The sequence below is a fragment of the Trachinotus anak genome, unplaced genomic scaffold (assembly GCF_046630095.1).
Source record: "Trachinotus anak isolate AG129_WGS33_773 ecotype Australia unplaced genomic scaffold, CSIRO_AGI_Tana_v1 ptg000013l, whole genome shotgun sequence".
In the NCBI taxonomy this organism is placed as follows: Eukaryota; Metazoa; Chordata; class Actinopteri; order Carangiformes; family Carangidae; genus Trachinotus; species Trachinotus anak.
This window is the reverse complement of record NW_027273864.1, coordinates 3,548,303-3,576,245: the sequence shown is the minus strand read 5'-3', so window position 1 is coordinate 3,576,245 and position 27,943 is coordinate 3,548,303. Positions and strand designations below refer to the sequence as shown.

At 41.3% G+C, this 27,943-nt stretch overlaps 2 protein-coding genes across 4 annotated transcripts in view; one reads left to right on the top strand and one right to left on the bottom strand.

Annotated features, from left to right (window-relative positions):
• Window positions 1–345: 345 nt before the first annotated feature.
• On the bottom strand, window positions 346–17,585 carry efcc1 (EF-hand and coiled-coil domain containing 1). Of its 2 annotated transcripts, XM_071493774.1 has the most exons (8): window positions 16,654–17,579; window positions 14,870–15,306; window positions 5,537–5,685; window positions 5,179–5,314; window positions 3,683–3,839; window positions 2,278–2,436; window positions 1,608–1,677; window positions 346–1,450 (listed from the first exon to the last, which is right to left on the bottom strand). In XM_071493774.1, the coding sequence occupies exons 1-8, from the start codon at window positions 17,332–17,334 to the stop codon at window positions 1,317–1,319; spliced, it is 1,923 nt and encodes a 640-aa protein (XP_071349875.1). In that variant the 5' UTR covers window positions 17,335–17,579; the 3' UTR covers window positions 346–1,316. The 2 variants fall into 2 exon arrangements, with proteins under 2 accessions (XP_071349875.1, XP_071349876.1); XM_071493775.1 differs by lacking the exon at window positions 2,278–2,436 and having other exon boundaries at window positions 16,654–17,585.
• A 2,611-nt stretch (window positions 17,586–20,196) lies between these two features.
• The window catches only part of cfap92 (cilia and flagella associated protein 92 (putative)), an 11,098-nt gene continuing 3,351 nt past the window's right edge, over window positions 20,197–27,943 (top strand). The window contains exons 1-12 of one of the 2 annotated variants that reach the window (XM_071493771.1): window positions 20,197–20,575; window positions 21,004–21,237; window positions 21,389–21,591; window positions 21,859–22,078; window positions 22,192–22,311; window positions 22,474–22,599; window positions 23,492–23,676; window positions 23,880–24,733; window positions 24,822–25,016; window positions 25,710–25,980; window positions 26,060–26,218; window positions 27,467–27,655. In XM_071493771.1, the coding sequence (XP_071349872.1) occupies window positions 21,009–21,237; window positions 21,389–21,591; window positions 21,859–22,078; window positions 22,192–22,311; window positions 22,474–22,599; window positions 23,492–23,676; window positions 23,880–24,733; window positions 24,822–25,016; window positions 25,710–25,980; window positions 26,060–26,218; window positions 27,467–27,655 (2,751 nt within the window). In that variant the 5' untranslated portion in view covers window positions 20,197–20,575; window positions 21,004–21,008. The remainder of the gene's footprint in view (window positions 20,576–21,003; window positions 21,238–21,388; window positions 21,592–21,858; window positions 22,079–22,191; window positions 22,312–22,473; window positions 22,600–23,491; window positions 23,677–23,879; window positions 24,734–24,821; window positions 25,017–25,709; window positions 25,981–26,059; window positions 26,219–27,466; window positions 27,656–27,943) is intronic. The other variant, XM_071493772.1, reaches the window with a different exon arrangement.

Genomic DNA, 27,943 nt, shown 5'->3' with positions numbered 1-27,943 from the left:
TAAAATGATCACTAAAACAACAGGCAAACCTGCTGCCCAACATGTGGAGAGAGGATAGTTATGCTTCTCGGAGGACATAACAAGGACAGAGATTTACTGTCACCTGGTCTCAGCCAGGTTTCAGTGAGAAATACAGAGTTGAGTTTGTGGGTTAAAAAAGATAATTTAAGACAAATGACTTTCTGGAGATTGACCTAACATTTGAAAGTATCATGTAAGGTTTTATCACAAGTTGTTTTATGTGCTTGCAACATGAATGAAACTCAGGTTGTTTGAACTGGCAACAGTGGGAGTTAGATGGTTCATTTTCACTGACATAAATAAAGAACTCACAGTCATCCAGAATGCAAATTCAAAGGCTTTAATGGCAAGACTCAGTGACATCACTAAGTGATTTTGTACTCAAGGCCTCCATTTCAAACAGCAATGACAATGCAATTGATCCAACTCATATGAATAAGTTTCTTGTTTCAGAAAGAGCATTTCATTAAAGGTCAATCTGCTTTATTATACTGAGAAACATAGAGGAAGCAGTAACCACGGGGTAGCTTAGACACTACATTGCACCACACTGGACAAATCTGATGTTTTAGTTTTGGCTGTTTTATGTGGTCATTACTTTGCAGCACAGGATGGAGGCTCCACACTGATGGAGCAGTAGCATTTCCCAACATTACTGATGTTAATGAATAAACCACTTTAATGCTGCATTAAACAACACTGAGGAAATCCAAGGCTTGAAAAAAACAGTACTTGTGTGTTCTTTAAATTTGGTCAAAAATAGGCTGCATTTCTTCATGTGCTTTGCAGATGTATTTGTACTGACAAAGCCTTGTAAACCTGTTACGGCCTATTTTATCAGGAGATGCAGATGAATTAAGCACATACATTGAGATGCAGCTTCCTTTAAGCTCTGTCAGGCATGTTCTAATTTCAAATGGGGATCAATACATTTCACAGACTACTTCATGCCCCTTTAAAGTTTAGCTTATTTCAACATTTTCACATTCAGAAATCTGTTGTTGAAGAAAAAAAAAAAAATCCTTATGGATCATGAAAGAGTTATGTGCAATAAAAGCTCTTGACAAAAACATGTTTAAGCAAGAATTTACTTTATGTGTAATAAAGCCCTTCACTACAATAATAAACATTCTAGACTAAAATCCCTTTATAGATGATAAGGTCTGAGGAGTATATAAGCGACAGTATAATACACTATACACATCACTCAGCCTGTTTCTGGACCACTGGTAAAGCTTCCAGCGTCTTCAGACAGGCTGTTGGAACATCAGCGGTCCAGCAGGTGGCAGTCCTGTTTAGCAAGAGATGATGAGAGCATTCAGAGACTGCTGACTCTGTGTCCGCTCCAGAGGTCCACCAGTCGACAGAATCTCACAGGCAGCCAGTTCGTGATAGAGGGCGTTGAGCACCTCCAGAATGTGGGCTTTTCCTGTGCAAAAACAGAACAGATGTGACCACTGTGCGAATCATGTTACAAGACCCGACGAGCTCTTCATTGAACTCCCTGCCCTGAGTAACTGTGAGTTTTCATTATCACATTTCACAGGACTTGCATTGATTTTATTGGGCATGTGAGCTCCACTAACCATGTTGCGGGTCGCTGCAAGACTCCAAAGTGCTGAGCAAGATTTTCCCGAGAGACCTCCGCGAGACGTTCTGAAACGAGAGCGAGTGATTCTCAGTTGGCTATCAGGCAATTAACAGGCACTTTAACAGACAGTCTAACTCTCACAGCCACAGAGGCATCCACACACGTTCAACAAGCGAAATTACTTTGGTCTCAGATCTTTAATCAAGCTGTTAGATCAGGAAAAAATGGCCAAAAACCCATGTAATTCCTATGGAGGCTAAGACATCTGCTTGCTGATTCAACCGGTCAAAGTGAACTTTTAATGTCAATAAGTTAATGTCTAGAGGTTTGTCCTTGAGCAGTGCTAGTGAATACTTTCAATCTGTTTTTCTCTCTGATGACCAAATAGAAAAATCACTCCAGTGGAGTGTGGGTGGGTTTTGTCTCAGCTGCCAACACTGCAAAAATGATTTTCATTACTTTGAGTTTCAGTAAAGAGTTTTAGATCACATGATGGTCTGAGTGCTGTTTACAAGATTTTCACTGTGCTAACAACCAAAACAATATGTTTGAACCACAGAAAAAGGTAAAACCATGCTGAATGTGACAAAGCCTTGACTATGGGGAGCATCAGTTCTATAATACTGTCAGAACCCACTTCTTAAGACTCTGAAACTGTAACTAACCAGGTCTCTGAGCTGCTGCAGGAGCTGCAGAATGTCCACAAGTTTCTCCTCCACCAGTGACAGACGAACCCTCTCCGTCTCCAACATTTGCAGCTCCATCTGAAGCAGCTCAGTCTCCTCAGCCTTCTGCTGTAGCTCCTGGATCAGAGAATCCTTCATCTGAAACACACAAGTCAGTCCGACTGAAGGACAGTAACCTCTTCCTGCCTGGAATACGGCTAGGTGTCTGACTGATGTTCATGTAAGATGAACCAGAGTATGAGACATTGACTGAAGCCTCTGACTGACACATACACACACACACACACACACACACACACACACACACACACACACACACACACACACACAGAGAGCCATTTCCTCAGACAGCTGGGAACTGTACATTTTTAGCAAACATTACTCAAACATGAGGAAATGGTGCATTTGTTTGGAACTACTTTTAGCTGTGGATTAATACACATTTGGTGCTGTAGTGCATATTTCCTACAGCAGGACAGTGTATGAAAGAAATAATCTAATCTGTGGCACAGAGGCATAAGCTATCAGGCTCTGGATGCTCACAAACAATACTGGCAGGTCTTTTAATGGGATTTGTTTAAAACACAGAATTTGATAAGCTTGCAACAGCAGGTGGACACGTCACCCTTGGAAATGTAACATCTCTGTCCTGCAGACCTGCTAAACATCTTAGTACAATATAAATCTATCCAGTGTAAATGTATGTCACATGATGGGGTCATAAAGTAATTTTTCAGCCCATATTTTGTAGGTTTGCCTGCCAAAAATGTTGGAAATCCCTGCAGCGCACCTTTACGTCACAGCATAATGAAGGACAAAGGTCTCACCCCACACATCCTGCATATAAACAAAGCCTCACAGTCAGGACTTTGTTTGGTTTTAACTTTTCCTGTCTGAGTGCTGAGACGTTCTGGGAACACATTACGTCACAATTCCCCTTCAGCCTGTCTTCCTGTGTTGTGAAAATAGTACTCAACTGTAACAAGAGAGCTTTAATTTATGATATTCTTCAGTGTCACTAGGGACAAGGGGGTGTGTTTCTGTGGTCAGCACCAGTGAGAAACAGCTGCAAACACACACACGCATACATATGCGGAGGGAGGCGCTGCAGCCGCTGCTGGTGGTTTGGTTAGGTGGAAGCTGTAAGATCATGCCACGAGCTGTGGTTTTGCTTTTGAAGCCCTCCACTTTCATAACAACCTTCCCCAGTCCTCTGTAATCTAGTTTAACACCATACACACAGCCACAAAAAGCCTTAATGATGTCAAGCAAGGCAAAACACTGTCCACAGAGAACAGTTCAGTGCTAATGGATCCAACATGACAGGGCAGAGGATGCTGCAGTAGCCCACCCTGGTGTGATGGAGGTCTGTGGTGGTTTGTACCTGGTCCATGTCTGTCTCTGCCTGGCTCTGCTTCAGCTCCAGCTGCTTATGCAACCTGGTCACCCTCTCCAGGAGCTCCATCACAGCACTGCAGCTCTCCTTGCTCCTCGAGCTCCCAAAATTGGACATCAGCTTCTTGAATGCCTTGTCGTCACACCTGGTCAAGAACACATACCAGCAGACAGGAAGTCTATCAGGGTCAGGAGCCACAGCAGCTTTGACAAACGTTGGGGGAATGATGCGTCTCACTACTTTGTCTCAGCACTAGTACAAGCCAGCGTGGTTGCTAGTCTGTTGCTTTACTTTACTGACGTTTCAGATGGTTTGTGTGTTTTCATCATTGATCAAACATCAACACCAATTCCTGTTTCGACTTTCACATTAAATTACCATATTTGATACTTTATTTGATTGTAGGTGTGTGAATGTGGTTGTCTAAATGTGTTAGCACTGTTGTGGACAGTAGATAGACGGCAACCTCTTAGTTCAATGGCTAAATAATTTATGCCACTGTTACATTTGTAGCAATGTAATTTTATTTCTGTAGACACATCCCTCTATTTCTGTGTTCCATGATTGGTGACAGACACCACAATATTTGGGCAAAATTTAAATACACTTTGGCATACAGGAACCCACTCAAAATAAGAAAATCTTCAGGATTAAAACTCAATGCTCCTGTACCACTGTTTGTTATATTAACGATATATCAAATAAAAATGTGTAATGTGAAAGTGGTTACTTGGAATGATGAACAGACAGAGAATTATCACCCGACACTGCAGCACTATGGAGCTTTCTAGCCTCTAGCATCGTGCTTTGGTTTTATGGCACATTTACTATGTGGTTCTCTTTCATCAGCCTTGTTTACAGCAGCAGAAGGCAACTGTTCCAATAAACCCGCTGTGAACTATCTGCCCAGCACCAAACAGCAGACAGAGAAAGTGCGCTAAGGTAGCTGGTGAAGAACATGAAACATCTATCAGCTATTTTGTAGGAGTTGGTGAAGACCAAGCGAATAATGAATTGATTGCAATTTGAAGTGAAGTGAAACCATCATCAGGAGCAGGCAGATGTGACAAGCAAATAGCATCATATAATCACCAGTGGCCAGATGCATAAAACTGTGTAGATTAATGACTAAAACTTCTGTATGCACAAAACTAACTAACTAACTAACTAAATATGCACACACATTCTTTTCATCAGAATTATCAAGCATACACATGATTGTCTTTTATAAATCTCACTCATTGAGATTGGGCACACGTGCATGAACTCCATTTCCACTCCCACAATTAGCCATAAATGGATGAAGACACTCCCTTAATCCATCAGTATGCATAGAATAACACTGTCAAGTTATCAGGCATGGCATGATCCATGTCTCATTTTGTTCAAATTAGTAATATATATGTGCTAGCTATCTTATCATATATCAGTTAATTGAGGCACACTACAAAATAGTGTTCAACAGCGTCAGTAGCTTGCCGTACCTTTCCCCACAGCAGGACAGCCTGGTCAGGATCCTCTTCACCTCGTCCACCTGCCTCTGTTGGTCTCCGGTCCATTTGTCCTCTTCCTCGTCAGAGGCGGCTTGGCCCTCCACTGAACGAAACAGCTGCTCCTCCACTAGACCATCGTCAGGAATAGAATCAGCATTATCACCAATATCATAGCAGTGGTAACCAAAGGTGTAAGAGAAGAGAAGTGGGCCTGCAAAATTGTGGACTTTAACATTATCTATCCTAAAAAATTACAAATTTTCTAATAAGTCTCTTCTGACTCTTGACTAGGCAGTAAAGAGACATTAACACTGCATTCTCCTGGATTCTATGACAGAAGACATCTCACTTTTGTCTGGAGTCGTCACAGCACGCCCTGTTGGGGAACAGCGGTCATGTTGAGAATCCAAGCAGCATCTCTGGCCTGGCCTGCCACCAACACTCAGCTGCTGCTCTGCCCTGGTGCTGCTTGGGAGTTGCAGTTTTGACACCTCTGACCTGAAAGGGAGCACAGTCAGTTCAACAGAGCTGTTTGACTGCAGGTTCTCTGCACATACACGACCCATCTGCGCTGCTGTGAATCTCTCTGACACTGACCAAGGGGCTAAAATTGCTCTTCAAATATGCATAGTTGAGAAATGTTTGGTCCAAACCAATTCCCAACATCAAAGAGAACATATCAAGTAACACAAGGCCGTATGTATTAAGCCACATCTACAACCGCCATGATAATTTTATAGAGGCCTGTGATGTTGTATGCCAAATCTGGGTGGGGTAATTGAAGCCAGACATTGTATCTTTAAGGCATTTTACAGTAAAGTGGGTCAATGGTAGAATGGCGCTATTAGTGTGTTAGAGTTAGCTTACAAGATGTGAGGTAAAAGCACACTGGGCTGAACACAACTGCAGCAAAAAAAAAAAAGTATACATTAAGTTTTTTTTAAAAGCTCTATTACTATCTTTTTATCTGGAAATGAAAACATATGTAATATTTACAGTCTATATGTCAAGTCTTTTGTATGTCATGGACACATTCAAACATTTATGCCTACAAAAAACTAAGACTACAGTTTGTGCTGATCAATTCTGTAATGGTTTGAATTTTCTAGGTTTCTCCGGCTGTCTGCTCTTTTGTGTTGGGGGAAATCCGATAGGGGGCCTTCGTAAATCACAGAATAAGTGTTTCCAGATGATGATGTCTTTCCGAAGAAAAAAAAAAAAAGGAAAATCTCGAAAAGGTTTTCAACAGCCTGACTGAAAAAAGGAAAAAAAGTCACGGAGCCCTCATGCTTATATCCTGTTGGCACGAGGCAGACTATGCTGTAAGACAAGATTATACTCTGCATCTGTTTACCACTTTAGATTTCTTAGTGCAGAATTGGAGAGAAATGTCTGACCTCACTGAAAGTCAGTAATTGCAGCATGATTTCAGGCAATCAATCAGAAAGTCATGTTTAAGTTAGCGGGGGCCATGGTGGAGGAAAGACAGAGTTTGTTCATGAAAGCCAGCAGCTGCAGTTTCACCAACATGGAAATGGTCTATGGATGTGAACACACACAAAACTCTGCTGGTTGCTGTGGAAACGCTCAGACTTTGGAATGGTGGAGGGCTTTTTCAAATGCAGGCTTTTGGTGTGACTAATTGCACTTTAATTGACAGTGGCTGGAGAGAGGCTACAGCCTGTGTCCAGCAAGAACTGTAGCAAGGCCACAGCCCCTTGTTCAGGCCTTTGACATGCATAGAAGGTTAAAAAATGACTGTGTCTTAAGAAACAAAAAAAAAAGGCTCCAACAAACTCCCTCATGTTTGAGGCTAGTAAACTGCATGACCTCCTGACTTTCACTCAAAGACTAGTTCTGATTTGTTTTTGACTGTGGTTGAGATTTGCACTGCTTAAAGAGGGTTTTCCATTTCATGGTTTGACAGAAATGAGCTATGCTGAAAGCGTTGAGTGGTGGTGCTGAGTATGGGAATTCAGACTGGATGAGCAGCAACACCTGAAAGCGGTCCAGCCAGACATCCTGGATGGTGGTCGGATTGTGGGATGCAGCAGAAACGGACTAAATTTGATCACCTTTCATTAGACAGGCTTCAGAGCTCTCGCCAATGTACCAAATGCAAAAGCAGCCTGGGAAGAGTTTGACCTGCCAAAATGAAAATATCAATCCATTTACTTATTATGCTGAGACAGAGAGAAAGTTAAATATACTGCCGACTTCACAATGAGTCACATGAGTGTTAGCATAGTTGTTTTTTTCATTTCACCGAGTTAGCTGGAACTCACACCAGACATTGTTCAGTCTCATTAACCACATTTCCAGTAGCATCAGGAAGGTGTTTCCAATGCCAGCTCCAAATTGCAGCCAGATAAATGTCATGACTAGCTAGTGTAGCATGTAGCTGCAAGATATTTCCGCTAAGGAGTTAGCACACACAAAAACAAACCCAAAAGTAGAGTGAATACTACAGTTACAGCCAGTGAACAAAAGCCTTCAGATGTTTGCTAATATTTAGCTCGTTGTTTTGGTTTTATAAGACATGTAGCGGATAATGGTTAAGTTACAGCTCAGTTGAAACCCATTTGTAGCAGAAGAAAGGCAGCCGCTGTCAGCAAAATAATAATAGTAATAATATAATAATAATAATAATAATAATAATAATAATAATAATAATAATAATAATAAAGCCACACCATAAACAGACAAAGTTAGAGACTAGAAAATGAAGAAAGTTGAATGTTTAGCAGCTAAAGACCAGATATTTTTCTGAGCAGTTCTTGGAGACCAAACAAAGCTAGAAGGAGAGTGAGCACAGCACCTACGTGTCCAGCAGGTGGACAGATACACAACTTCAAATGAATGATAATGTCGCTCTGTGTCTGTTGGACTAGTAAATAGGCAATCAATTGCTAATACATTAGTCATAACAACTTCAAGTGTAAAGTTTTTATGATTAAAAAAAGCAGTTATAAAAACTACACCTGGAACGATTAGCATTTTATGCTGCTTGTCTTTTCTCCCATTCATACTATAAAGAACAGAAAAATAAAGTTTTGTCAAGGGTGTCCTTAAGGTCAAGGTGATGAAACAAGACAGAATTTAGCTGTGTAACTTTTGCTGTAAACATGAAACAGACCTTATAGCTTTCTGGGAATTACTAAAGAAATGAAGCAGATAAATAATCTATTTAACATTTCCTGAACTGTCTCTATGGCCTGTCTATATGTTGCGACATATTACACTGTTCCCAATGAAGGAAAAAGCCATCTTATCATTAGTTAGTAAATAATTGGCTTGACATTCAGCTCTTGGCAGAGAAAATGCACTAGTGGTATAGTTAAATATATATGGAAGCATTTTGGAGCTTATATAATGGAGGCCTAATTATAACAACATCCCGAAAGGCAAACACACACAGGAGTAAAATTATACATGTAGAGCTCCATTGTGCTATGTCAGGGCATTTCTAATTAATAGGATCCTGTATTCTGCCCTTGTAGCAGAAACCTAGGGATGTTCTTTTGGCTTGTGCAGGGTTACTCCAGCTGTTTGTTGTTACAGCTAGGACACCCAGAGTCCTCCCTGTGTTTATCACAGCACGGCACTGAAGTGAACTTTCTATCAACACACCGCCCCCCCATCACTGCTCCCCCTCCTCCACTCCCCAAAGAGCAGTTTCTTCTTTCAGGTGTCATCGGTCAATGACAGTCTCCTTTCTCTGAATAGGTTAGAAATGCGGGGACGCTGTAAACTTGAGCTTGAACTTGAATTTCTTGTTGGTGCCCTGCAGCATGACGGAGATGGGTGAGGGGTCGTGTTTACATAGCTGACGGTTATTAATCAAGTCCTCTCGCTCGTACAATGTGGTGGTTCTGGGATACAAGTAAAGCAGCTTCAGGGATGTAATTGTTGTTTAGCATTAGATGAAGACTTAATCCAAAAACCAATGCCTGTAACATTTACAGAGGGTGGTTAAGCTTTCCTTAGGAAGCAAAGTGCAAAGAAACCCCCAAAGTTAAACAAATGAGGGTAGTAAAAGTAGAGTGCAATATACAGGGAGAGAAGTCCAACAAAACTGGGTGGCATAAGTTTATAAGATATTTTGTGTGTGATGTATTTCTGCTGATGTCAGCATACCTTCAAACCAGAGAGAGGGGGAGCAGGGCAGTGGTTCTACGTGAAAATGAGCCCACTTGGCAATCTAAGTTTTTGAAGGCCGTTCAAGAACAACAGTACGGCAGCAGCAGCAGAATGCCACGGGTCTCACACGTCCCCCGAGTGTGTCCTTTCCACGTTATTTAAAGGGTAGGAATGCTGTGGCAGCACCTGCTCCACACAATGGTGCAGCTCTTGTGTAGAGGCAGATAAATGGTCTGCTAGACCCTCCTCTCCCCTTCACTCTCAGGCACCATGCAGGGAGCATGAAAAGGCTAGGAGATTATGCCTCCCCTGAGGCCTGCCTTCAGAGGGCCAGGGGTGAGAGGCATACAGAGAAGAAGGCTGCAGCCGTGCCGTTAAAACAAAAAGTGAGTTTTAAAATTGCACACTTAGGACACATGTGCTTCGTGGGCTGTCTAGAAATCCCCTGACTACATAAACTGAGACACCTGGAATCAAGAGGATAATAAAACAGAAGAGGTTCTGGATGAAAGATGACCAGAAGTCCATTTTAATGAGTGATTTTGTATCTCTATATGTTTTCTTTGGGGCTCAAAAAGAAGATGGAAAGTTGAATGGAGTCATTCATCTCTTGTGGGCCATGCAAAACATGAATGTCATTTCACGAACAAACAGTTGAGTGTTTGCTTCTTCCTCCAGATGGTATGCTTTCCTCCCCCTCACTTCTTTTTGTTCCTCTCGCTGTGCTTCCTATTGTCTTGTCCTTCTGGCCCACAGAGCTCTAAAGCCTACAGTGACTGATTTAAACTCTCTTTTACCCTCTGGAATTTAAAAGAAGCAGAACATAAAGTGACACTTTTAGACAATCACAGTTACACAAAAACTTTCCTGTGCTAATCAACTCTTCTCGAGGGCGCGGCTCCCATCTGAGCCTCAGCCTCTGCTCTGTTCTCAAACACAATCCAAAGAAATCACAGACGTTATGCAACAGCACCCACACATCTTAAGTTTCATAATGACGACCACATTTTTTTAAAACTCACTTCTGCAGGGATGTTGATGGAAAGTTCAAAGTGGATTTTCAGGATGAGAAAAATGTACATCAACAAATAATTGAAATCAAAAAATACAGGAAAATTAAGACGCAGATCACATGTTACAGGAAAAGTTCTGCATTTTGGGAAAAATGTTTAACTGATTACTTGCTGAGACGTCCTGCAGATGTGAAAATTGGAGCCGCACTCATGTCTATACAGTAAATATGAAGTTACTCACAATGATCAGTTAGCTTTACTTAGCATAGCAGAATATTGGAAATAGGACAGCAGGCTGACTATGTGCAAAATTGTGCCTACCAGCACCTTTGCAGCTTAATAATTAACACATGAAATCACAACCTGTTGTTTTTACACTTCTGACTTCATGCTAAACAAAATTTAAAGTGTTTATTTCTGAGCTTTAGAAGTACCAAAGATTTTGTTACTTTTGGAAAGGCCAGGCTGTTTCCAGTCTTATGCTACGCTTACTGGCTGGATGTAGCTTTACTATACAAAACCTATACCAAGCCAGGCTACTATAATGACCATTATTGCTGATATAATGGTAGGTGTATATGGTGTATGGTGTATATGTCAGCCAATAAGTAATTAGAAATTTAAAAAAGGTGCCACTGTAAAATGTCCTGCACACTATCTTAGTCACAGTGAAAAATAAAACTCAAAGGGATCCATATCAAGATTGTTGTCAAAATATTATCAACAATATATCGTTATGGGTGATCCTGTTGGGTTAGGGCTTAAATTATAAGTGCTTCCAGAAACTGTTCTCTGTGCATGCAGCTTATTATGACATGTAATTAGCTAGGTTTTATTTTTGGACCTCTAGTGGTATGATGGGAGGAAAGGAGGAATTGTATGGACAGCAACAAATTTCATGTTCAGAAGATTTGAAGCTAGCGGTTGAGACCATAAACTCATTAGGAAAACATTTACTGAGGTAATAAATCAAGTCAGAAGTAGAGCCATTTTCCCATAGATCTCGACCAGTGGAGTCGCCCCCTGATGGTCACTAGATAGAATGCAGGTGTAAGGCATTGGCTTCACTTTTCAGACCTGGAGTCTACGTCCATTCTTATATACAGTCTGTGGTTTAAACCAATAGTCAGCACTGCTTCCCTTATCCCTCCCCAGCTTAACTATGCATTTATTGTATCCATGACAACCTCTTCTAAGCTATCAACCCCTAAGGAAATGCTTCTTTTATGCTGAAAGCTAATCAAACTGTAACCACTCCATAGGCTAAACCAAGTGTTTATTACTGTTACCATGACAATGAAGGTCTGGTACATGGCCACCAGTATGCAACCACCGGTACACTCCATGTGTCTATTATTGTAACCATGGTGATGAAACTCTGCCATGCCTACCTCTGTAGTGGGGCCTATAGGTCCTATGGGTCATATCAGAGGGTAGGGACAAACAAACTATGTGGTCATTCAGGATAGTGGACTTGTGATGTCAACATCATATGGATGCATATGGACTATCTCCATCTTTATTATCATTGTTTTTAAGTGGAATCCACAGGACAGAAGCAGCATCTTAGCTAATATCATTACTTGTCACAGCAGTTTAGAAATAGGCCACAGGGATAAAGTTACAGTTCATCATTTCAACACACCCTTAGACATATTACTGCATCTCTAAACCCGCCACATATAATGTGAGACACCTGACAGTGAGACAGCGTGTTGCGAGAGTAATGACTTAATTTTAAGATAACTTGGAGTCCCACACTTCAGGAGCAGGAAGTAAAGGAAGACAAAAAAAGCATTGTATCTCACTCACATCTTTAAAGACAAAACCTAAACTGGAACCTCTGTGTGAGCTCTCCTGTGTCTTTGGACGAGATGTGACTGTGCAAGCACTGAGGCTTTCAGTGGGAATATACATGGAGCTTGGTTGCTAAGATCCATAGGATGGGGGTGCCTATGTGTTATTGTTCATTTGGGTATGTAGTGAAAGAAGGGAGCGGAGATTGATGAGAAAGGCCAGTCTGTTGAGCTTCTCACTCAATGGAGCTCTCTCTTGACAAGTCAGAGCCTTTGTGGTGTTGAGTTATTTGCCATTAGGGTATCAATGGAAGGGCAGTGAAAAGGCTTTGGAACGCAGTCTGCATAGATTAGTGCAGTTTAGGGTAAAAAGAAAGGTATTGTGGCTGCTAAATTTGTTATTTTGAATCACCTACAGGCAGGTAGTAGTGAGGACTTTATTCATACGGGTCTGGTTTTGCATGACTGTGGCTTAGAGTCCATAATAACAGCATTGTGTGGATGTTACAACCACTCAGAGACATCTGCTATCTAAGAAAGCCAGACCTGCAGACACTGATTATATGGTTGGAGCGAGGGACAACAGACACAGAGATAAACATTAAACCAATGGTGTTGTACTTTAAAAGCCCAATTACACCCTTACTTCCACCAAAATGAATAGTTCCGCACAGTAGCAGAGCTCAGGCAGGACAGACCTGCCACACATGATGCCTGTTAAATAAACTAAAACACAACAAGGCTGAAAATTGGAATAGTAAAAACCACATCATAAATAGCATAGCACAGTTTTCCAGGCATGAAGCCAGAGGTAAACAGAGTCATTTTATTCTAGGAGGAATTATAATTCATTATGGTTCATCTAGCCACAAAGGCCTCCCTAATGCAATAACTTTCCAAAACAAGCTCTTCTTTTTCATGACATAATGAACAGCCAGACATTGTTTTGCTCAGGGCTTGACAGCTGATTGGACCTCATGGAGAAGGGAAAAAAAAAAAGTCTACGCTTAGTCCATTCCCTCTCTCTATGATCTAGGTGCAGTATTTCTTAATACATCAACATGATGTCAATTTAAAATCACAGCAAATTTGGCAATTTAAAATCACATGGAATTTTGAAAAAAATATAATTTCCTAATAAATATATCCTACATGAATCAATATCAAAATGTCAATTGCAAACAGTGTGTTGCAATGGCAGCAGTTTCACTTTCCATCACGCAGTTGCCAGGCTTTAAGTAGGCTACACGACTGCAACTCCCCAGCAACACCACCACCTGAAAATTACTGTCTTACTGCCCTTTATGGCCATGCAATCGAGTACATATCTAAACATGTTTCAAACAAACTACTTTAGCTGGAAATGTCCTTGACAATTTCTAGAGCATTTACACCCGTTCAACGATAACACTCAGAACCTGCTGTCAAATTTCCTCCACCATCACTCTCCAAGAATATTCTTTTTTTGTTGTCTTGAAGTGAATAATTGCCCAATGGAAATAACAGAGCAGGCTTTTGGACAGTCTCTCCTCAAAGAAACTCACGCTGCCGCATTTAGTTAAACTCGAACTAAATCACTAAAAGTGATGGAAGTGGTGAAGTGAAAAATGAAAAAGAGAGCTTGAGAGAAAATGTAAATATCTGCTACTTTCACACCTCCAAACACCTGCCAATTGCTGCATAAAGCTGGGAGTGATTGTTGAATTGGTGATTTATGAAAGATACAGAAAGTGTGCAACAAATGCAGCAACAACTCAGCTGTCAAAATGGTGGTTACAGCCGTTGTTAAACGATCCAACAAGCGCTTTCTTTCCAGCATACTTTCAAGCAAGGAGCAGCGTGATTGCACAGAGACAGGAAGGGCTCATGGTAACGATTTCTAGCATTAGCCCGTCCAGACTCACCACCACATCTCTGACTTGTTTAGTGATTCAGATAGGTCAGGTATTGTGCCTCCTGAGGGCTATTTCCACTAGCTGGAGAAACAACAACCAATAAGGGCTTTGTGGTGGGATTACGAAGCACATTATTTTCCTACATGTCTACCTAGCTGCTTTTCTGCATTCATGAAAAAAAGCAACTAAAAACTGGTGACAGGTTTGGATGAGATTGACGCAACTGTACAAGTTGTTGTAAGTCATGTTCAGGAAAAACGAATATATGACGAATGTCTTTAATCAGTGTAAAAACACCACTGGAGTATTGACCACTTACAGCTAGCCACTAATGGTTTAATGAGTAGATCCCTATTTTGTTTGTGCTGGGCATGAACACACATGTGATGTGTTACATATTCCTACTGCTGGTTTCATGCTATGCTGCACATCAACAGTTGCTGTAATGCAACTGTAATGCATCAAGAAATTTAGGAACGTGCAAACAAAAGGCAATAGAGAAAAAGACTGCTAACAAGCAAAAATTCATGTCATCAGTTCAGTGTTTAACACATATGTTAGACCTCATGGATATACACAATGTGTTTTGTTGAGAAACACAACTTTTGTATGTATAAAAGAAAGACACCTTTCAGTTGTCTCCTCCTCGCATCCTCTACTGTAGCTTCCCCTCTCAACAAAATTTCACCTGCTACAAGCACAATGTGAGGCTAAATAAAGAGGCAGTTCAGTCAGATTATCAGTCCGATGTCGCATAAAACTTTCATACTATAAAGCAGATCCAAATTACCTGAAATGTCTGCAATCTGAGCCGGAGCTGAGTTCCCCCGGTTTTTACCTGTAGTAGAGAAGCTCTGACTCCAGTTGGAGGATGTGTCTCTGCAGTGCTGGCACGTGATTGGCCTTGGCTTCCAATTCCTTCACTTTACCCAGTCCGCTGAGCAGCGCCTGCCTGGCCTCCTCCACTTTCCTCCTCATGCCCACCTGCTCCCTCTTCAGAGTTCGGTTGCAGTCCTCCAGAGCGGCTACAGTCTCTTTAGAGCTCCACAGCTCCTGCTCCAGTCTCTGATTACACAGCATAGCTTCCTCGACCTGTCGGTCTCTGGAGGTCTGCAGCAGTTCTATCTCATGGATGATGCTCTGCAGGCTCTTCAGGTTGCTGTAGGTGCTGCTTTTAAGGCTCCCATTGCTACTTTTCTGGGCAACTTGTTTCTGGTGGGCAACAAAACAGCCTTCCTCTGGTTTATGCTTGGAGTGGCTTTTCCATAGTCCTACCTGTGGAGAAGAGGAACACGTGACCTGAGGGAACTAGATCAAGATATTCCCTAAAAATAAAGAAATGTGACTAAGCAGGTGCAACATTGGGTCCCTCCTTGTGTTAAGGATTTATAAGTTGTAACAAATGACTTTATTAATACAAGCTATTAAAAACAACAGTTTTTAGGCTGCAAGGTTCTGAAAAATATCTCTTGTTGGTGAATCATTAATAGTGTATAATAATAAAGTAATACAGCTATGAAGTCAGCAGTTGTAAGTCATGATTCAAGGATATTGGACTTCCCATTTTCTCATAGACCCTGAATGCTACAGCTGTAAATATAATGAAAGCATCAATAAAGGGTCACAGTTTTCAGTACCACTTTCTAATAAGGCACCCTTTTTTAAGCGTTTATAAGTTGTAACTAACGCTTTAATAAGGATTAATGAAGGATTAATTGATGCATTATGTAACTGTTAATGCTCTTATAAATTGTGTTATTAGTGACATCTTTAATGAGTTTCTCACTTTCTGAAAAGTCTGCAATTATACATTTTAGTGAGTCATTAATAAAGGGTAATTGGTTTTCAGCCCTTTTAAAGGGTTTATTAGTTGTAACAATTGCATTTGACTAATGCTTTTATTATTGATTAATAATTCACTTACTAATTACAAATACATGAGTTGCCAAGTTGTGACATCCATGTAGCTGGTGTTTACCTACCTCCAGAATGACATTTGCTTTGTCCTTTTAGTTAGCTCTTTAGTACAACACCCCTCCTGTGGATTGTAAAACCACTTACCTTCTGGAAAAGGAGAGACCTGCACTAAAATCCATTTCTGAACAACTTAGTAAGTAACAATTACAACAGCAGACCTGATGGATTATCATAAATTTGTGGGCATAAAACATTAATGATTTATGAGCATTTACAATCACATAAGATTTTGCTGTTGGCCTTGTTAGACAGTGAGAAACATGGGTACAACTTGTACTGAGGCACCATTTAGTTAGGGTTTATAACTTTTAACTAATGGCTATAGTAATGGTTGTAAATCACTGATGCTTTATAACTCAATTATGAGCCTTTAATAACAACTGTTGGCTGTTAGAGGTAGGGGTTGTCTTGGGGTCCTGTGCAAGAACATGCCTTTTAGACTAGGCAGGGAGGGGGGGGGGAGCTGTTCCCTGATACAAGGACTGCTACTGGGTGTAATGACATTATGTTTTGTGGGCTTGTAGGATCCACCTGAATGACAGAATCACGTTCAAAACTTAAGTAGGGTTTTGTGAGCTTTCAACTTAGCTCGCCGAGCCCCTTATCCGCCTCCTACTCATGCAACAGCTCCAGCAGCACCCTCACCTGCAGAGCCAGACACCGTGCATCACTGCTCTGAAGTGCGGCTCGCATGTCCTCAATCAACTCCCTCAAACTGGCATTCTCATCTTCCAGTTTCGTTATTCGGTCCTCTGCCTCCTCCAGTGCCACTATCTCCTCATAGCACTCCTTGGTGCAGGAGCCGACCCTGCAGCCGGAGGCGTGCCGACACTCCGGGGAGGAGGGAGAGGAGCCGCCGCTCACGCCCACCGACAGCAGCTTCTCTCGCCGCTTCAGAGGGCTCCTCAGGCGGATCTGAGTCTCTATGTGCTCGCTGTCTTTCCCGACCAGCAGCCGGCCGTTTTCATACTGACACCCCGCCTTAGTGCTGAAGTATCCGCACAGTTTGGCGTGGAAGTGTCTGAAGGTGAGCTCGCTGGGTAAATTGTCTAACACACCGGCGCATTCTGTGTCCTCCGAGTCTTTGTTCAGTCCCAAAACTTCGCACAAGATGTTAAAGTCTTCCACGGGGATTTTGCCTCCACCTTGATAGTCCATATGATGGAAAATCTCCTGTAGATACTGATCCAGTCCGGTGGCCAAAACTATAATTTCGTTCTCCACTCCGCGGTCCAGTCCGTAATGGTAAGCCAGAGTGCTGACGATCCATTGCGTCCTGCGCGCTGGTCGGCTGTATGGATCAGAGGAGTCTATCGCATCCATCATTTCTACTGAGCAACATCATATTTCCATCAACTTACAAGAGTTGCTGTGTTTCTTCTTGCAGCATCCTGTGTGTTTCGTGTCCATTCGCTCTGCAGGAACTCGGAGCAGACTGGTGGAGCTTAAACGAGGCGTGTGTTAAGACAGAGCAGATTTGAATTTAGCACTGCCCCCAAAACTCAAAAGCAGGGGTCCCAGCTATGAGTCAGTAACATACACATACTATAACGGTCTCATACTGCCGCTTGCCTGGGTATAATTGCCACCAGGTGTGTAAACTTTTGTCATTCACTTGGGTTAGACCTTGTTAAGATGTAAGATGCCCAAGAGACTAATAGACTGTGCAGCAGAGGTAGACTGTCGTGGTTTTTTTTTTTTAACTCAAGACTTTTACAGCATAGTTTGTGTGTAGGGGTAAAAGACAAGCTGGGTGACCTGCAGTTTTCTGCTAATAAACTCAGACAATACTGAAGTTATTGTAATTGGCCCCAGACAACTCAGAAACACATTATGGAATGATATCACTTGATCAGGATATGTCCTCTAACTCCCACACAACACAAACTTAAAGGACTGCCTTTTTTCACCTAACACTGCAAAACTCAGGCACATCCTGTCTCAAAAAGATGCAGAAAAAACTCTAGCTAATTCATGAAATTAAATCCTTTTCCTCATTCTCAAAGCCCTTAAAGCGCACGTATAGTACCCTATTAAGATCACTGCACTCCCAGAATGCAGTACTACTTGCGGTTCCTATAGTCTCTGACAGAAGAAGGGAGGCATAGCCTTCAGCTGTCAGGTTCCTATAGTCTCCTGTGGAAACATGGGTTTCCACAGGAGACTGTGAGGCCTTTAGGTTTTAGAGTTGCCTTAAAACTCTTCTTTCTGAGTTAATGCTGGCTCAGGCTTGCCTTGACCAATCCCCTTGTTATGCTCCTTAAGGTCTAGACTGCAGAGTGACTTGCACTGAGGTCTTCTCTCGTCTCTTCTCTTCTCCCTCTCCATCCCATATTTGCATGTCACTAACTCGCTGTACTTTCTCCTCTCTCCTCCTCATTGTCGTTTTCTGCAGGTATTTCTGCCTCCTGAGCTGTAGAGTCTGTATCCACCTACTGACCCCATGATCCTGCTCAACACCAACTGCTACAATTATTATTATTATTATTATTATTATTATTATTATTACCATTATTATTACACAACTCTGTGTGGAACTTGACTTCTGCTGTTCTCTTTTCTCCTGCTCTCTCCCTCCCTCTCTCTCTCTCTCTCTCCTTCTCAGCCCAAGGCAGATGGAGCCTGATTCTGCTTAAAGTTTCTTCCCATTGAAAAGAAGTTTTTCCTTTCCACTGTTGCCAAGTGTTTGCTCATGGGGGAATGTTGGGTCTCTGTAAATAATATTCTGAAGAGTGTGGTCTAGATGAACTCTTTATGAAAAGTGCCTTGATTCTGTTTTGATTTGGTGCTATATAAATAAAAGTGACTTGAGAAGTGAGGACTTTCTGCACATCTTGCTTTGTCCCTAAATAAACACTGACAATAAAAAACAAATCTAGGTGCTGTCAGAGCTATAATGGGATAATGCCGCTTGTAATGAAACAATGAATGTACCCTAAGAAAATGTATGATGGCAAAACATTTAGGAGGGGTATATATATGAATGAAATATCTTCATAGAGTAGTTGTTCACTTGCTGCAGAATTCTAAATGTCATTCAGGCTCTCGGCCCCTAAATGTCACACCTCTGTAACCTCAGCAGGAGAAAATAAAGGTCTAACTGGAACTGGAATGATGAAGGCTACATGCTTCTACATGTTTTGTATATTATAAGGCAACTAACCTACATTAATAAATTAAACTATCACCTTATCGGGAAATTTACAAGAGGATTTAGGCCACATGAATTTTTTTTATTAAAGTCATAATTATGAGAAAAATATTCATAAGAATTCCACACACATCTGTATAACAGGTTGGTTTCAGTAGAGTATTCTAATTTACATTACGACATCATTCTCTGAGACATAATTCTCTCTTTCTTTAGCATTACTGGAAAACAACATATAGCTGCAGCTCCGCAAGTCTCACAAAACCTATAAAAAAATACTAAATAAACGAAACATAAACAAATGTGTGAAATAAATTAACATTCGTGCACAGATTAATTCACGAAATAGGAGAAGCACTAAGTGCAGTTACTGGCTGTGCTCGGCTGACAAGAGGGTCCCGGTCACTTACACACAAACTTCAGCTTATTCTGCAAAACTTCACTCTAATTTACTCAAAATATACGTGCACTAGTACAAAAAAATCATGACGACCACTTTAGTAGTATAAAATACGGACAACATACCTGAGAAACGGGGAGAAACAATCGAGAGTGTTACAGTGATGTTAGGGGAAATATTTGCCATTGTATGTGGGTGGAGGCCAAGCAGTGGACCTCAGGCTAGCAGATTAAGACCACTTCGTAGATCACCGATAATACAGCTGACCTGGCAAACTTTAGGAAAAGCAGAAGAAAATCCATATAATCCATTGAAATATTCCGATCTACTCTTCATTTCAGATGGTGGCGGTAGTGCACCTGAAAGCAGTCTGACAAGTTTGCCAGCCGCTATGACCACAGACTGTATCAGATGAAGAAGAAGAACTTTTAAAAATCGTTTATTCATCCTTTTTTCTTTTTTTTTTTTTCTTTTACCTTATCACAAACTTTAAATCTTATTAGGCATACAGATAATTAATTCACCGCTTTTAGCCATTAGCGTTTCACTCTTTCAACCTGTCACAATCACACCCATCTTCCAGCTCATTTGCATTTGTATCTCAGCCATACACATGTGAAGTCTGGGGCCCGCATCTCAAACGGCTGTGACTCTCTGCGGTGGTTCATTGTGTCCACACAGCGGGGGACCCCAGGACCCCAGGACCCCAGGACCGTGAAACCAATCCCAACAGCACGCCAGGTTGCTCCACCCCTCACTTCCGGCTGGTTGCCATGGTGACGCGTTGCACGCTGGTGACAGTGTATCCGACAGACTGACCTGCTTCAACACTGCAGCATCTGGCGCTCAGGTGAAGTGAACCGAGTTAGCAGCTCAGACTTCAGGCAAAGAGACACTGAGTGCAGAGGTGTGTTTAACTGCTCGATTTCTGTCTCTCGGTGAACTCTTGAGAAGACTTTAACGTTAAATCTGAGCTCTCCGGACTCTTCGTATCGGGACCAACACCGTGAGCTGAGGTGAGACCACCAAAGTAATATGTTGCTTTAATATAAAATAATTAATACTGGAACACATAGTTGTAAGGGAATGCAGTGTTTTTTCTTCTTATTTCTTTTATCTTCACTTATTTCATTGATAAGACACAGCACCAGGTTAGTTATAGCCAGCAAACTTGAAAACTGCTGTCAAAATCTTATTTTAAGCTCAATGTGAAACTGAATCACTTTATTTGTTTCCCTGAAAATTCCCCCATTTTCACATTAATAATGGTGTAATGAGGGTATTTTTAGGGTATTGAGTTTTTAGGTGCATTAACCGATCAATTCATAGTTTAGACTGTAATTTAAATTGTAATTGATCCAGTTCTTACTTTTACTTACTAGATATTGTTGTTTTTTGTTTTTTTTTTACATTGTTTCTCATTGAAAATATTGTGTGGAATCAGACCTCATGGCCGACAAGTCAGAGACAGATCTTTGTAAGTCAGAGCCAAACTCTGATGATGGAGAACATACGGATAAAGGACAGGGGGATGTCCTTTTTCTTGAGGCTGATTTGTCATCCATGGAACATGATGTAGAAAATAGGTCAAACTCATCTGAGGATATCGCATCACAAACAGATGATTGCTCCTATTACATCACATGGACAGTTTACATTGTCCTTGCTGTTCCAAGAGGTAAGTTTCTCACACAGAACATATAAAAGATCAAACTGAAAGCTGTAAAATTAGATGGTTAGTGTCCTGAAATGTACTGCAAATCACTTCCACAGTATAATAACAGAGATTCAGATTTCTTTCATCCTTTCATTCATTCATCAATTTTTAGGGGAGGACACTGATGTCCCTGCAGCTCCTGACAAGGCCAAGAAAACCAATAAAGACTCAACTTCTGTTTTGGTGAAATCTCATAAGGCTCAGAGCTGCTATCACATTGAATACCAGCTGTTGCCAGGTGATAAAGAGACAATCAAAGTGGACCTAATAATGTTTGGGCCAGTAGCAAAAATATACAAAGAAGATGAGTTCAAGGTAACCATGACCTTGTGTGTGTGTGTGTGTGTATGCATGTGTGTGTGTGTCCTTAATCAACAATTCATGAACATCCTGAATGTACAACAATAAAGCAGCAACATCATCTAGAGTTACTGTAAATGGCCTGTCACTGCACAGGACTTGTTATTGTGATCACAGGGACAACGGTTTCTGGTAACAAACACACTTCAAAATGTCATTTTGTCAAGTAACATTTAAACAGATGCCTTGAATGCAAACATAATTGTGTGCATTTTGTAACAGATTTTGAGAACATGGCATGAAGGAGATGAGACATGGGTTGGTTGGACCCAGAGTTTCAAAGTAAGAGTCACCAGGGACATGTTGATCAGTCTACTTCCTCATAAGATCAGTTTGAAGATATGGAACAGTAAGGATAAACTGTCCAGCCAGGCCCGCTATGAGAGACTGAAAGCCTTCAGAATGCCACAGGATATGCCTGAGGATACAACAGACATGTATGGTGAGTATGAATTTGAACTTACCCTAAAACAACCCAAAAATCATATATCTATGTATACATATTGTGTTTTTTAATATAAAATTATATAATGAAAATATTACTTTTGCCCTAAGGTGGCATCAAGACTATGGTAAATGAACTGAGAGCCTTATGGGAGAAGAAGTCAAAGACATCTAAAAAACAAAAAAGTGATAAATTGTTCAATTCTGATTCAGAGTTGGGCTCAGGAACAGGTAAATTGACGATTTTTAACTTTTCAGTAGTCAGTTTTGAGTGCTTTCAACACTGTGAATAATGTATGAACACTGTTGTCTGATTTAATATCTTCACCAAACAAAAATTCCATGTAAGCCATAAAAATAATATAATATCATTTTTGTAACCCTGTTGTGTAGATAATAACTTGGCTCCACAAGTGAAAACAGGTTTTCAAAAATCCATAACTGATGCTTATGACCTTGAGGACATAAAAAAGAATGGCATGGCATCAGTTGCAGTCAATCCCATTTGTTTGTTTGCAGGTGAGTCAACTTTTTATTCATATGAATAGCAGTGGTTTTCAAACTTCTTGGTGTGTGACCTCTTAAAACAAAGCAATGTCTACTTGCAATGCCTCAATGTCACTTCCATGTCTCCTGGTTATGGCCAGTTCAACCACAGGGTCACTTTTGTCTTCATTTTAGTTTTAAGAGCCTAAAGAACTAAAATGATCCAGTATGTCACTAGAAAAAAAGGCACAGATGAGAGGAGAGTTTGAAAAAATGTGGTATTTTTTGGTTCCTGTCCTGTCCATGTTGCATCCCCTCAGATTTGTCTTGCAGGTAACCCAGGTTGGGAATCATCGCTCTAAACTTAATACCTTTTGGTATGGTATTACTATGTAGAACTACATTGGATTTTATTATTTCTTGGGTGGCCTTGGTGTTAATTAGGGGGTCTGAGCCCCCCTGGGATTAGTATTTGGTCTTAAACCAAATTACTGGAAAAATGTCAGTTTTGAGCAGATGCTGATGCTAGAGGAAAAGTCATTATTACCATTATTATAATTCATCTTGTGGAGAAAATAAATATCCGTGCAAACTTTCATGGTGATACCAAATGAGACATTTCATTCAAAAGTAAAAATGTCAAATCACGGTGGCACTAGAGAAAAAGTCAGAGCATCATCAGAGTTATTCATCCTCTGGAAACCTTGAATATCTGTGCCAACTTTCACAGAGATCTATTGTTTTGTTTGTCTTGTCTTGTTTGATATTGGAAACTGATATTTCAGTTTGGCTCAGAAAAGTGGGCCTTAATGCCCCCTCCCACTGCCCCGCTGTTAGAAATGTTAAAAAGATGATTTAAACTTTCAGGCACTATGGTAACCATGAAAGAAAACATTTTGTTGTCTCTTATTTCTGTGGCTGCCAGGTAAGACCTCAGTGACTGAACACTTCCCAGTTTGTTCATCTGGTGTAGTAGAGGTCATGTGCAATATCTCTCTGGACAGACCTCTATTATCTGACCACCTGAAAGCTGAATTCAATCCACTGGTCATCACAATTTTGTCAGCCAAATCAATGCCTTCATCCCCGGTGCCTTTCCATGTCCTACAGGTATGGGTTCCATCTCATTTCATGTTAATTAACTATATCTTAAAATGGTATGTGGCTTATGCTCTACATGTGCTGTTGAACACATTTCTTCCTTATCCACTATTTAGCTGTTACTGATTAGATACAATTTATTTTATAAACTTTAACATTGAGCACTGAGCTTTGATATAAGTCCTTCTGTGTTTTTTTTTTCCTTTCCCCAGGAAAAATGCTTGCCTGTCTACTGCCAGTACAAGTTCCACAACTTGAGCATACACAGAACAAATTATCACAAGCAGGGCCCCAATATCTACTTCAGAGATGTAAATGTTATCCTGACTGGGTTGATGAACCCTTGTGAGCTCCAAGACTTCCTGACCAGTCCACTGCTGCAGATCGAGGTTCATGATCGTGACAGGAAGTTGGACGAAACACCAAAAACTCCAGCAATGTTTGGCACAGGCTCAGATGATGACACGCAGAGCAATGCAGCACCATTCAAACGTAAAATGATGGGTTTTAATTCATATGGTATTGCAAGCCTGAACATGTCTGAGTTGCTACTTGGGAAGAGAATTCTAAAGTTCTACTTGCCAATCAAATGCTGCCCTCAACCTCTGCAGCTGGACAGTGCAAGGAACAGGAAGGTGACAGACACAGCTGCTAGCAGAGATCCCATGCCACAGGCCCATTACTATGATGCCAATTCTCAACTCAAAGTCGCAGTTGAGATAGCTCACCCACTGAACGTTAAGAATGACAGCTCTGAATCGGAGTCCTATGATGGTCCATTTGGGCGAATCATCTACCTCTTTAATTACAGCAACTTCTCTGTCATGACCAAGCTGAGATCAGAGATCCTCACAATCAATGCATTGGCCTTCCATCTGGGCTCATGCTCACCGGAAAATATAGCAAAAGCTCTATCAAATTACACAATGAATTTTAAGCATGATGAGAGCGAGGATCTGGATTTTGTTTCAGGATTCCATGTGCTAGATAAGAGGATGCAGATCTTTGTTCTTGAAGGGCTGAGACATAAAGCAGTGAGGAGACTTTGGGAGGCTGTTCCTATGACGTAAGCCAATATGCAATATCTTGTCTGTGTTAACAGTTTTAAGGAGATAAATTCCAATGAGAATCCTGCATTTTGTGATGTTTTGTAGGTTACGTGGGAGTGAGGAGGAGCACGTGATCGTCCACTACAATCCAAGCCAGAGTTTCTTCAAGCGCATCTATGACTCATTAGATATGGGCTTAAGTCCTGTCCATCTATCTGAACCACTGCAGACCATCATGAGACAGCCTCGGATTTACATTAGAGGCATGATCCCCCAACCCTGCCTCCAGGCTTTGTCATGGTGAACATATAGTGAGATTACAGTGGCATGTTATTATGCATGTTCTACTCCATTTCCTACAAATCAAAAATATTGAGAATGAGAATAATAAGTCTGAACCGAAATATTAAAGCTATGGGCTGTGAAACCAAAAGACTGAGATTAAAGACTGAGCACAAAGGTACCATAGACCTGAGGAGAACTTCTAATTGGTTGATAATTCTCTGTGGGTTCATCACTATGAGCAAATCCTTTCACTCTCTTTAAAAGTGGTAGGAAAAAAATACAACCTCAAACTCAAATCTTTGACCTTTGAGTTGAGATTACTTTGTCACACATACTATGTCCAGTCAAGAATGAATGTCAGCAGATATTCGAATCTGCTTGGCACAAATATAAAGTATGCACATGAAGTTTATTCTTGACCTTGGAAATTGTAATTTGACAGAATAGTCTTGACTCAAGATCTGCTTACTAGTTCTTTAACAGCTAACAGCAACTAATGGTCTTCATCAGTGATGGATTCCTCTGGTAAGATCGTGCAGTGAGTGCGTGAACCCCGGATGAAGATTACTTTGTCAAACGAAAGTATATATGATGATGTGTAAAAACACTTTAAATCCTTTAAACTTTTGCATAAATCCATGTATATTTTTGGTTAAAATGTGTTATAAATGACAGGATAGAGGTTTTATTTTACTTCTATTTTCCTAGGTTAAGCCAGCTGTGTCAAGAAAGGCAACTCAAAGATGTGATGCAGTACAACCTTTTCCCCTCTGCTGACATGATTCTCAGCATGAGCAAGCAATATGGCACACATGATGAGGAGTGGAAGGAAAAAGCCGGAGCAAGCACTGAGATGGACTTACCCTCTCTGCCTGTCAGGATGAGAAGACATGCACAGCTGGACATACACAAGAGAGAATATATCAGATGGAAACACAGTCAGCAGAAGCAATTCCAACACTCCAGGAACTTTATTCAGGTATGGAGGCCTATATGGTGTAAATAGAGTAGAATCTGATACAGTAACAGAGCCACTCATGTGTTTCAGTATATTCCAGGAAAATATTCAAAAAGCACACGAGGAAAGTGAGCAAGTGCAAGAGCCAAAGGCGGCTGTGATCAGGATTGATGCCACCAAGCCAGTACACAACTACAGCATCCAGACCTTCAACTCAAGTGAGCAGGCAAAGGAGCTGCTCCGCAAAGAGATGGCTAAGGTTTGATGAATGTATATAAATGTATATGTTTTATAGACACATACTATACACTACCAGTCCCTTAATTTTTAACCAGGTGTAAGTCTGGACACTGTGCTCATCTTCCATCATTTGAAGCCACAGACTGTCAAAGCTGTTTTAAAAAAAAGTAGTGACAGTAGGATAGTTCAGTGGGAATTCTCTTTTTGGCCAGAGTTGCTTTGAAACCTCTGCCTGATGGTTGTAACTTTTCTTGCTTTTCTCCATGAGGACGTTGAACCAGGATGCAGTGTTGAATATGAGGACTGATTGGATGAGTGGCCTTTATACTGCTGTTAAAATGTCCTGTCTGACATTAGAACCATTCAGCATCCTCAGGAGAAACAGGCACTATTGGACCTTTTTGCAGACCCTGTCTGCATGTTGTGTGAAGGACAGGTGGTGGTCATTCTCAGGGCCCACTTTCTAGACAGTCTCATCCTGTTCCCCCACCTGCCTCTCCAGCCTTAGTGGTGCAGAGAGAGGGTGTAGGGTGTCACCCCCCACAATACAGTTCTTTGGTCTTCCTGAGGTTCAACTCTAGATAGCTCTTATCAAGCCAGTGGACTATGGTGTCCACATATTGCCTATAATTGCTTGTCTGTCAGGAAGATCACTAAGGTGACCAAATTTAAAAAGTAAAAGTCCGTTGTAACAGGGGATCTGGCCTCAAAGCTGGCCTCGGATGTAATTTGGAGGGAATGGAAACAGCCTCCTGCTCCTCCAGACTGATTGGTGCAGAGACATAGCCGGTGTTAGCTGGAGTTTAGTCCTCCACAGGGTCAGGAGGCAGAGTCTGGGCACTGTGCCTTCTGAACTCTGACCCGTACACGTTTTTTTGTCTCACTGTATAGTGAGTGCACATTAGATAGTAAATGTTTAACAGTAAAAACAGGTAATGGGACCTCACTTCCTCATCTGTTCCTAGTTCCTTCTCTTGATCCCTTCTCCTCCAACGCGTTTCCTTACCAGTATTTTCTGGGAGCCATGTCAAACCTCAAAAAAGCTAGCCCAGGCATAGGTGAGTGTATCTGGGTTGGTGATGTGTGGATCCGCCTGCAAAATCCAATACACCCAAGACGGTTGTGGAACACATAGTAAAGTGTACAGAAGTAATGTCCTATGTTTCATATCGGAGCAAATAATTGACAGACTGCACATCAAACTCTGATGGCATGCATGAAAACAAGACAAAGGACTATTACCGTGTTTCTCTGGTGATAACTTCAGATGCCAGGGCGGAGGTTCACCTACAGTCAGCAGTACCACAGTGCTACCGTGGAGCCTGGAGACATGACTTCTAAAAATGACTCCAGCTGGGCTCCTGCTCCTACAGTTTGGTTCTTAAGTGTGAGGAGCGACAACTCCAAAGTGCACCCCAGGCACCCAGATGAGGCGCGTGTTGAAGAGCTGAGGAAGGTGATGTCACTCTTCATCCTCCAGCAGTGTGGGGTTTCACAGGAACAGGAATGTTCAGTTTATTGGCATTCCCATGAAATTTAGCACGGGGATACAATTTTTATTGCTGTTTACTTACTTGTCCTTTCTCTATGACCCAGTATGTTTAGGTTAGGATCGCATAGCATGTAACATGACATGACTAATAATATTAGCCTTGCTGTTGCTTCAGTTGTCCTGACCACACAATAATTTATTGCCCCAGTGGCAGTTGAAATAACATTTTAAAAGAATTTGAGGCATCTGATT